We start from the raw sequence: 11500 nt of genomic DNA on the forward strand, positions 1-11500 counted from the left end.
ACTTTAACCAATGTGGCAGCCACCATGCCGGACACACGACGGATCGCTGGACCTGAAAATACTCAAAGTCCGTTTGCTTATGTTGTAAACGAAACAACAGAGGTAGGAACACGAGTCAGAATCGTTCCTTTGTACTATAGTTTTGATGATTGTACATGCATACGGAGGAGGGAATAGCGCGGTGCGATGGCCGAATGGTTGGAGCGCAGGATTATCTTCTGAGTATCCCGGTTTCGATCCCTGGTTTCGAATCACCTGCAGACGTGCTTTCCCAAACTGATTATTGCGTGTCTTTCACTGTGTGTTCACTGCATAGTGAGCATGTGTGTGTAATGCTGTACTGCTCTAGTTCTTTTTTTCTTTTTTTTTTTCTTTTTTTCTTTTTTTTTGGTGGTGGAGGCGGGGGGAAGGGGGTAGGTGCGGGGAGCTTGAACGATGCCGCCGACGGTCGGTTGAGCATTTTGCCCATATATAATGCCTCTCCAATGACTGTCGGCTGGGTCTGTACACCGAATAGACCGAATGCCAATTCCGCCGACAGTCGGGAAAGGTGTGTTATGATTGTCTATCCAGCCGATCTGGATGATTCTCCAACAGTTTAAGTCATCCCTTGACATATTCCTCACCAGTTAATTTTGTTAGAAAACGCCGCCTTTTACATACCACTGTTGGGCTCTGATTTGATCATTTTCCAGTGGGCAGTTTGGATTTTCTCAGTTCTGACCAGAGTGACTGTCAAATTACCACTACACCCGATTTCATAAAAGAATATTGCCAGCTGTCTTCCCTTCTGTTGCCTTGTAACTCATTGGTGTACCTGATGGAATGGGCTGTCAAAGTGATTGGGGGCCAACTAAATTTACTATAGTCACATTAGACAAGATAGTAGTTGACAAGGTAATGGCCATTAATTTTAGTCTCCGCTTACCCCATTGACAGTTGGTCTTGGAAGTTTGGGTTAGGGATAGAATTAGGGTTCCAAACCGATCCTAGAATGAAACTTTGAACTACTTTGAAAGCAGTATAAAATTGATTGTAGCTTGTAAAACTGGCTCCTTCAACAAGTTCCATCTTAATGCTTTTGCTTGTTATGGGCCAAACTTTATGCATACTGTCATTGGCTAGAGAGCCATCAGGGAACAGCATTTTCCAATAATGGTTTACCCGAATGTTAATGGAATAGTCACTGCGTTTTTTGTTTTGGTTTTTTTGGTTTTTTCCAAAGTTCTGTTGTAAGACTCTGCTTAGTTGGTGAGAAAACAACATACATGAAATTTGCATGGTAGTTTGTCTTCAGGTACATACACTATATTGATTAGTGCAATATCTGTGTTTCATGATTCTGATTCAGACAAGTGTCTTTTATTCTGATTTCTATAATTAGGCTGTGACCAATGGCAAAAGAGCTGATGGACGAGCACAGAAGGACCACCGACCAATATGTAAGTAAACCTTAAGTAAAAGGGAACTTTTTGTGTTTCATTTTTCCCAGTGGGAATGCGACTGTCTTGTATCAAATTATGATACACTTCACAGGGCTCAAAACTCAGTCAAAATTGCACTGATTTAGAGCTGCACATGCAACCAATAAACAAAATGTAATGCAATACAATTCAAATTCAGTACAATACAAATGCAGGTCGCTGCAGTGTGATGTTTTATTCTGTCTGCATATTGACATGTTCAGCAACTTTTCTCTTTACAAAACACAGGCCCAATTTGAAGTGGAGTACTTATAAAAATGTCTGATAGTTTATGGGTCACTGGTTGCCTGCATGCACAAGTGTAATGCACAGCTAATTCCTGGTCATGATCAGTTTTAAAATATTATATGTTTATTTCTCAGAGTAATAACAGTTCTGCCTGTGTATCTGCATTCTGAGACTGAGTCAGTTAATGTTAACTATGCATTTTACTATTGGCAGTATATGTAATTATGTTACAGACTTGAAGGCAGGTCTGTTGAGTCAAGCCAAAGGGTCAGCACTGGGGGAGTTTGGACAGACCAAAGTGGTGTGTGCAGTGTGAGTACTTTGTGCTTATCTGACTCTTAGTATAAATCACATACCGGAATAGTTCACCTTGTTCTGTCGACTTTGTTTTAAAAGGTATCTTCTTCTTCTTCTTCTTCTTCATCTTTCGTGGGCTGCAATTCTCACGTTCACTCATATGTACACGAGAGTGTGCTTTTACGTGTATGGCTAGTTTTTTTACCCCGCCATGTAGGCAACCATACTCCATTTTCAGGGGTGTGCATGCTGGGTATGTTCTTGTTTCCATAACCCACCAAACGCTGGCATGGATTACAGGATCTTTAACATGCATATTGGATCTTCTGCTTGCATATACACATGAAGGGGGTTCAGGCACTAGCAGGTCTGCACATATGTTGACCTGGGAGATCGGAAAATCTCCACCCTTTACCCACCAGGCACTGTTACCGAGATTCGAACCGGGGACCCTCAGATTGTTCAATGTTTCAACCACTCGGCTATTGCGTCTGTGGTTTTAAAAGGTATAAATGTGAAAACTGGAATAATTCAACACATTTTTCTACTTCATGTGAAGGGGAAAATATCAGAGCATAAAAGAAGCTAACTCAGTAATTATGAATGAAGTTATATCCAGACGAAGTTAAGGTTCATGTGAAGTGATGTGGCAATCAAGCCTGAAGCAGCAGTCTGCTTGAATATGTGGAGCAGTATCACTTATGCAGCTAAACAACAGATCACAGTATTTCCTTTCTTGTTTGACAATTTGTTTAGATAAAATTTTGGGGACATTGGTACACCATTAGCAGTTTTGTTTGTTCATCAAACTCCAGAAACATAGACATGATCAAGGCATTGCCCTGAAATAACCAGCTGCATCATGGGGCGCTGTTGTTTTGGGGGGCGTGGTGGCGGTCTGCACTCCGGGAGGGACGCTCACTCAGTCTGGCTCAGCGACTAAGCCATTATTGTCTTTAGTAGGAGGCTTAGTAGGTGGTGTCCTAAGTACATTAAATCAGAACAGGCACCACTGAACACCACCGAAGTGACTCAGCAGCAGTGCAGGGTCTCCTCTGGTGTGTGGCCTCCTGGTGACCTAACATCGATGGTTCCCTGTGGACTGCCGACGCTGGAACTGCGACAGACAAACCTGGGTGTGGCCGTGTATGGGGGAATCTAAATGAGTGGCGTGGGAGTAATGCCACTGAAACAGTGCAGACGATGGGGCAGCAAAAACAAACAAAAAAAAAGTGGTCAAAGCATTGGAATTTCAATCTAAGGGTCCTGGTTTTGAATCTTGGTAACAGCACCTGGTGGGTAAAGGGTGGAGATTTTTCCGATTTCCCAGGTCACGTGCGTGGACCTGCTAGTGCCTGAACCCTTTTCATGTGTAATTGCACGCAGAAGATCAGATACGCACATTAAAGATCCTGCAATCCCTGTCAGCATTCAGTGGGTTATGGAAACAAGAACATGCCTAGCATGCACACCCCTGAAAATGGAGTCATACATGTAAAATGTGTGTATGTGTTTGTGCCTGAAATCTGATTGCATAATACAAGAAACAATGAGCGCCCAGTGGCAGCCGTCAGTCGGTTCTACCCAGGTAGGCAGCCTGTTGTGCAAATGACCCTGAGTTTGCAAAGTGTTTAGACTACAGCTTGTTCTCCGACCGAGGATAGGCGCTATATAAATATCCATATCAAATCAGAATTCAAATTAGTTGCCATGACAGTGAACCATGTTAAACTTTTTTCTCTCCTTCTCTCTCTCTCTCTCTCTCGCTCCTTTCTGTCCCTCTCGCACAGCTACGGCCCCAGAGAGGTGCCCCGGAGGGAGGATTTCAGCATCCAGGGGCAGATCAACTGTGACGTGAAGTTCGCTCCCTTCTCTTGCCGCGTGCGACGGCAGCATGTGCAGGACGGGCAGGAGAAGGACCTCTCCGCACAGCTGCTGGAGGCTGTGGAGCCGGCTGTCAGGCTGGTTAGTGACGGTGCTATGTGTGTAGTGTGTTTTGGGGTGTGTCATCCATCCCGATTCGCGTTTATACCTGATTCGCCTATCAATTCATTGTTGATCCCGTTTCGCCTGTTTACTGTTTGCCAATGTATTCTGTTGCTCTTGTGTGTGTACGTCTTAAATGATCATTTTATATAGTCATTGTAATTGATTGTGAACATGTTGTTTTTTTTGGGGGGGGGCGGGGGGGGTTCGTGTTTCTTATACATGCTCAAAGGATATGTCAGTAATGAACCGTGTGAACATGACTTGAAGGGTGACATTTTCTGTTGGGTATGGCAGGCCCTATATGTCAATAGCATGTTCTTTGACATAAAAAGTGCCTCGTTAAAATTGTGTGAACAAAGTAACTTTTTTTATTCACATAAAATACATCTTGCTCAAATACCTTGTAATATATATGAAATAGGGATTCCAAATTATTTTCACAAATGTTTTCTTTCTTTTCTTTTCTTTTTTTACTTTTATATGTTTTAAAACTGACTCAAACTTTGCATTTAAGTCAAGCTGGCCTTGTGCGATGCTGTGTGCAGCATACAAAATATGCCAGATTTAAGATAGATGGTGGTACTGTGGTTTTGTGTTTACAGGATACATTCCCAAAGTCCCAAGTCGATATCTACGTCACTGTGCTGGAGAATGACGGCGGTGGTAAGTGTGTGGAGGGAAACAGGATAAGTGGGTGAAACTAATTATTCAAATAAACACAAGATATTTGCTCCTGACAGTTCAAAAAATGCTTTTGACGTTATAAATCACCAAAAGACTTTCGGGTTTGAAAGTTTTGTCACAAGAAAACAACATTTCAGATTTTGGCTATGTACTAACATTTGTACCGGGCTTTGTTCATTCATGATTAATGAACGTGATGATTGACCAATGAAATTGTTCAGCTCAGAGTTCAACCTTGACCTCAGAGTAATACATTTCATGATTGGCTGAAACTTCACCAGGTTTCAACCCATGTTGCATGAGAAAATGACAGTAGAATGTAGACCTCCACTCAAGTTGAATTGCATGGAACGGCAGCAGTGCAGTGGGTTGTTTGCTGATTTAAGCAACGCTCATTACTGTAATGTGGAAAGTCTTTACTCCTCACAACTTCAGCTAAAACCTCCTTTGGGTCCAAAGAGCGCCATAGCCGAATGGTTAAAGCGTTGGACTTTCGATCAGAGGGTCCCGGGTTCGAATCACGGTGACGGCGCCTGGTGGGTAAAGGGTGGAGATTTTTACGATCTCCCAGGTCAACATATGTGCAGACCTGCCAGTGCCTGAACCCCCTTCATGTGTATACGCAAGCAGAAGATCAAATACGCACGTTAAAGATCCTGTAATCCATGTCGGCGTTCGGTGGGTTATGGAAACAAGAACATACCCAGCATGCACACCCCCGAAAACGGAGTATGGCTGCCTACATGGCGGGGTAAAAACGGTCATACACGCAAAAAGCCCACTCGCGTATATACGAGTGAACATGGGAGTTGAAGCCCACGAACGCACAAGAAGAAGGTCCAAAGAGCATGTTAGCAGAATTGGAGGCCGATCCATATGGCACTTCCGTCAGGGTAAGCGAACAAAACTTCCATTCCGGCCATCATTTGGCCTGTTGGCATTTATATAGTAGTGAGTCAGGGAGGCTCCATTGCAGAGTTGGTTAGGTGTTGGACTTCTGAACAAGTGTTCACCAGTGATCAGAGTTCGAGGCCCCATTTTGGCATGGTGTTGTATCCTTGGGAAGATACTCCATTGAAAATGTGAATGGGTACCTGATTCTGTCAGGGAAGATCAAATCAGAGGAAGGAGAAGATTCCTATACTGAGCCCTAAACACAGTGAATTCACTGCCACTTTGGCTATGTAAGGTTGCAGGAGTTTCAACATTGAAGGCATGGAAATCCTGGAAAGTCACGGGATTTGAAAACGTAATATTTCAGGAATTGTAGGTAGGTCATGGAATTATGGTCTTGGACATGGAAAATTCATGGAATGGAGAATAAATCTGTCACAAAACACTTACGCTTGCATTCATTTAAGAAAGAAGAAAAAATATAATTTGATAACTTGGACAATCAGCAACTGTATAGTCTCAGTATGTGTGCAATTGTAAGGCCTCATCCAAGAAACATTGAGGACAATACCAGTTGTGTACATTCATGGTGTTAAACTAAGACCTAAGGTATGTATCACTTTATCATTTGTGTCTCCATGAACATGCTAAAAGCATTATTAATGTTTGTAAGTTTTATCTTCCCAGCTGGCCATTTTGATAACAGAAGAAACACTTTTTGTGAAGAAGATAGGCAATTTGTGGTTCTGGAAATTCCTGAAAACTTGCAAAAAAAAGATAGGTAATTTGTGGTTCTGGAAATTCCTGAAAACTTGTAAAAAAGATAGGTAATTTGTGGTTCTGGAAATTCCTGAAAACTTGTAAAAAAAAGATAGGTAATTTGTGGTTCTGGAAATTTCTGAAAACTTTGTAAAAAAGATAGGTAATTTGTCGTTCAGGAAATTCCTGAAAACTTGTAAAAAAGATAGGTAATTTGTGGTTCTGGAAATTCCTGAAAACTTGTAAAAAAGATAGGTAATTTGTGGTTCTGGAAATTCCTGAAAACTTGTAAAAAAAATAGGTAATTTGTGGTTCTGGAAATTCCAGAAAACTTGTCAACCTGCGTGGACCCAGTGTGACCTTTGCTGTTTCAGTGCTGTCTGCAGCCATCACCTGTGCCTGTCTGGCGTTGGCGGATGCAGGGATTGAGATGTATGACCTGGTGGTCGGCTGTTCTGCTGTGAGTGGTGGGAAACCAGGGGGCTGTGATATTACACGCTTGTGCATGCACATACATGTGTGTGGTCAGCTGCACTTAGCACTCACACACACGCATGCACGAACACACACGCGCTCGCACACACACACAAACACTCATACACAGGCAAATTAATGAATAAAGACAGTCTCACACAGATGAACAAACACATTCAGTTTCCCAAACACACATGCACACATTAGCACACACCTCTCTTTCTCTCTCGCTCCTTCCCTGCCCCTCCCTCTCTCTCTCTCTCTCTCTCTCTCTCTCTCTCTCTCTCTCTCTGGTGCCAAGGCAGTGTCTAAATCTCTTACTCATACAAGTCAAGCTATAGATACGTTGGGCATTAGATTGATGGCACATCTGCATCATCGAAACTTTTTTTCTTTTCTTTTTTTTCTACAAAGCATGTCTTGCTGATTCTTCAGCAATGTGCCTTCATCTTGTTCTTCACTTTGCAAACCTTACAAAACATTTATCACAAACTACAGACAAGAACATTTCTGAATGGAGTTGAAGGTTGGTCAAATATTCACTTTTTAGAAGGAAAATGTTACCATTATCTTGTTCAGTTTGCAAATGATACATTTATCACAAACTACAGATAAGAACATTTCTGAATGGAGTTGAAGCTTGGTCAAATATTCACTTTTTAGAAGGAAAATGTTACCATACCTTATGCATGGTTTGTTCACAGAGGCTTCATGGGGACACGGTGTTGATGGATCCATCAGAGAAGGAGGAACGTTTGAAAACTGTGAGTAGGAATACATCTTGTACCATTACTTCGATGGGCGCAATAGCCGAGTTAAAGCGTTGGACTTTCAATCTGAGGGTCCTGGGTTCGAATCACGGTGACGGCGCCTGGTGGGTAAAGGGTGGAGATTTTTACGATCTCCCAGGTCAACATATGTGCAGACCTGCTAGTGCCTGAACCCCCTTCGTGTGTATATGCAAGCAGAAGATCAAATACGCACGTTGAAGATCCTGTAATCCATGTCAGCGTTCGGTGGGTTATGGAAACAAGAACATACCCAACATGCACACCCCCGAAAGCGGAGTATGGCAGCCTACATGGCGGGGTAAAAACGGTCATACACGTAAAAGCCCACTCGTGTGCATACGAGTGAACATGGGGGTTGCAGCCCACGAACGAAGAAGAAGAAGAAGTACCATTACTTCCACACACCTTTGGCAGCACTTCTTTTTTTATGACTGAGTGAATGAGTTTTGTTTTTTTACTTTCCAGTTCATTTTCTTCTTCCTTGAATTACTCTCTCTTTTTTTTTGTCACAACAGATTTCTCTGTGTGTAGTTCGGGCTGCCACCAGGGAGAGCGCATCGCTATACTGAGAGCACCACCCATTTAAAAAAAAAAAAAAAAATTTCTGCCTGCAGTTTTATTTGTTTTCCTATCAAAGTGGATTTCCTAACAAAATTTTGCCAGGGACAACCCTTTTGTTGCCGTGGGTTCTTCCACACGGAGGTGTGTGTGCATGTGTGTGAACATGGGCATGGAGGGAGATCACCAGTGGTGAAGTGTGTGAGAGTGTGTATGAGCATGACGACACACTCCTCTGTGGGTATGTGTGTGTGTAGTGATCAGTTTGAACTTCTTCCACTAAAGCCAAGGTGATATTTGTGTGTGTGTGTGTGTGTGTGTGCCTCTGTGTGGTGTGTGTATGTATGTATGATGTATGTGTGTGTGTTTGTGTCACGTTGTGTATGTGTATTTGTTTATATTTCTATGTGTGTGTGTACATGTGTATGTGTGTTTATATGTATGTATGTGTTTGTGTATGTATGTGTGTGTATGTGTATTTATTTGTATTTGTATGTGTGTGTGGATATTTGTATACATGTGTATGTGTTTATATGTATGTTTGTATAGAATAGAATAGATTTTATTGTCATGAAACCGTAAGGTTTATAAGACACAAGTGCAATGGTAAATAAATGAATGAATGAAAAACACACAATTAATCAATCAGTTAATGCAGTAAATTGCAGCAGCATTCATAAACAAATTTTCCTCATCTTGTTTGTATATATTCATCATCTGTTAGCATCACCTGACTGGGAATATTTCCTGTGTTATTCGAATTTTGAATATCTTTTAAAAATTGTTGCCTTAAGGTTTTATATTTAATACAATGATCAAGAAGATGGATTTCGTCTTCCAGGAAATGTGTATGTATGTGTGTGTATGTGTGTTTGTTTGTATTTGTATGTGTGCACATGTATATGTGTGTGTGTATGCTGACAGGCATCAGGACAGAAACCAGGCGGAGAGCTGACTGTGGCCTTCATGCCTTCCCTCCGACAGGTGTCCGCCATCTGTTTCCATGGCGACACAGACCTGGAGCTGCTGACACAGGTGAGAGGGGTCATGCCTTAACGCACAGCGCATTCCAGCCTGTTGTCATGTCAACTTACATGGTTATTGTTGTTGTTGTTTGGGGGGGGGTGGTTTGGTTTTTTGTTGTTGTTTTTTTACTCACATTTGTATGAAGTGAGTCAGTATAGTCAACTGGTCATGGTTGTGTGTGTATGTGTGTGTGTTTTAAAAGGAAAGGATGTTGTTTATATTGAATGTGTGTGTGTGTGTTTATTAGAAGCGGTGTTGTGTACATGTGTGTGTGTGTGTGTGTGTGTGCTTGTATTTGCGTGTGTGTTCAAAGAAAATAGGGAGGTGCATATACATGTATGCATGTGTTTATGTGTGTGTGTGCGTGTTCAGAATAGTTTTATATATGTACCTCTGTGTGTGTGTGTGTGTGTGTGTGCGCGTGTGTGTTCAAAGAAATGTCATGTACATACACCCTAGTATGTGTGTGTGTGTATATGTGTGTGTTCAAAGAAGTGTGTGGTGTATACACAGGTATGTGTGTGTGTGTTGAAAGGAAAGAGTGTGTTGTGAAAAGGTGTGTGTGTGTGTGCATGTTCAAAGAAAGAAGTTGTGTATTCACGTGTGTGTGTGTGTGTGTGTTGACAGGCCTCCCAGCTGTGTCAAGACACCTGCCAGAAGCTGTACCAAGTGGTGCAGGCAACACTCATCACTGCCATCCAGAATCGCATGAAGGCTGCATAGGTTGTCAGCTCACTGAACTGGAGCCTTGTGTGTGTGTGTGTGTGTGTGCGTATATCATGTGTGTGTGTGTGTGTGCACGTGCACGTGTGTGTGAAAACATGTGAGTGTGTGTGTGAGTGTGCACATGAGTGTGAGTGTATGCATGTGACTATGACATGGTATGTCTGTGTGTTTGGTGTTTTTTTCAATGGAGAGCTGCTGAGTCTGGAGTCTATTGAGTGTATGTGTGTGTGTGTGTGTTGGTCATTTGTTGATCTGCCTGTCTGACGCAGATGAGTTTGCTGTCAAATCAAGTCATGCCATGTGGTTTTGGGAGGGTTGGGTGGGGTGCGAGGGATATAAAAGTACCCACTTCATTTAGAGGATCAGGACTCGTCTCATCAAACAACACAACTTTGACCAAACCATGAACCAAGCACTGAACAGGTTGACCTAAAGGGTGTTAACCAGTAGCTCCTTAAATTCAACCTTACGACCAGGCAAAGGCCTCTGTGGTATGGACATGTGACGAGATCATCAGTCCTGACAAAAGATTACCCTGCAAGGCACAGTGCCAGGAGGAAGACGAAGAGGCAGACAGAAGAAGAGGTTATTTTTGTTTGTTTTATTTTTGTTTTGCTTTTTGTTTGTTTTGGAGTTTTTTTTTACATGAGGATACATAAATATTTATTGAATGAGTTGTTTGTTGTGCTCACACGTGTGTATTGTGTGTGTGTGTGAGGTTCTTTTTTTTTTCTTTTCTTTTTTTTTTTTATCAGTTCAATGAGTTTACTTTACGATGCATAGCAGAAAGAAAAGTTAAGGATTTAAATAACAACTCAGAAAGCATTAATTCTATTACATTACATTACATTACCTCCTAGTATCTGCCTGACGTCTATAAGATGACAGAAGAAGAGGTTGGAAGATAACATCCGGGAGTGGACAGGCCTGTCGTTCACTGAATTGCAGAGAGCAGGCCACGATCAAGACAGATGGCAGAAGATTGTCGGAGAGTCATCAGTGGTGCCTCCACAACCCCACCCGGGGTTATGAGACCAATGACGAGAGACCCCAGACACAAATATTGCGCCCGTGGGGATGCCGGGGGCCTTGTGGAATAAATAGCATCCCTGCCTTCTGTGCTAGAAATTTCCTCTTTTCTATCACTCTCTTTGTTTCTGCCTTTTTTTCTTTCCTTCACTGTTGTCTCCTTTTTCTGCCTTCCCAGTCCACTTCCCTTTCTTTTTTCAAGCAATCCTTGACACTTTTTTTCTTTTCTCTTTTCCACAGTCCCTGATGTACTGTCTGTGCTGTTTTGCTCCGGTGATTAGGTAGTGAGATGTAAACACTGGGATGGGCACTAGCTTCCCATTCTGCAGTGTTTTTTCCCTATATGACCTTTTTTATGAATTTTTTTGTTTGGCTTTGAAGTATTGTTTTTTTTTACTTTTTTACTATTTTTTTGTAATCTGGGGATGATAAGCGGAATGACTGGCATCCTCAGCATGGCCTAGTCTTATTTGCCATGAGGAGCTAAATGGTTGGGATACTGTGTCATGAACTGTGTTTTGTGGGTTTGTATTTGTGTTGTTGTTTTTTTGTTGTAGATGT

The 11500-nt window shown here is 42.1% G+C and overlaps 1 protein-coding gene across 3 annotated transcripts in view; it reads left to right on the forward strand.

The window, feature by feature from the left end:
* The first annotated feature begins 16 nt into the window (after positions 1-16).
* Positions 17-11500, forward strand: part of LOC143302284 (exosome complex component MTR3-like) — an 11965-nt gene continuing 481 nt past the window's right edge. Inside the window, exons 1-10 of one of the 3 annotated variants that reach the window (XM_076616884.1) lie at positions 17-102; positions 1385-1442; positions 1946-2024; positions 3800-3974; positions 4601-4661; positions 6710-6795; positions 7514-7573; positions 9083-9193; positions 9812-9938; positions 10859-11500. The exon at positions 10859-11500 is cut by the window's right edge and continues 481 nt beyond it. In XM_076616884.1, the coding sequence (XP_076472999.1) occupies positions 25-102; positions 1385-1442; positions 1946-2024; positions 3800-3974; positions 4601-4661; positions 6710-6795; positions 7514-7573; positions 9083-9193; positions 9812-9907 (804 nt within the window). In that variant the 5' untranslated portion in view covers positions 17-24 and the 3' untranslated portion in view covers positions 9908-9938; positions 10859-11500. The remainder of the gene's footprint in view (positions 103-1384; positions 1443-1945; positions 2025-3799; positions 3975-4600; positions 4662-6709; positions 6796-7513; positions 7574-9082; positions 9194-9811; positions 9939-10858) is intronic. The other 2 variants (XM_076616885.1, XM_076616886.1) reach the window with 2 other exon arrangements.

This window comes from Babylonia areolata, chromosome 29 (genome assembly GCF_041734735.1).
Source record: "Babylonia areolata isolate BAREFJ2019XMU chromosome 29, ASM4173473v1, whole genome shotgun sequence".
NCBI lineage: Eukaryota > Metazoa > Mollusca > Gastropoda > Neogastropoda > Buccinidae > Babylonia > Babylonia areolata.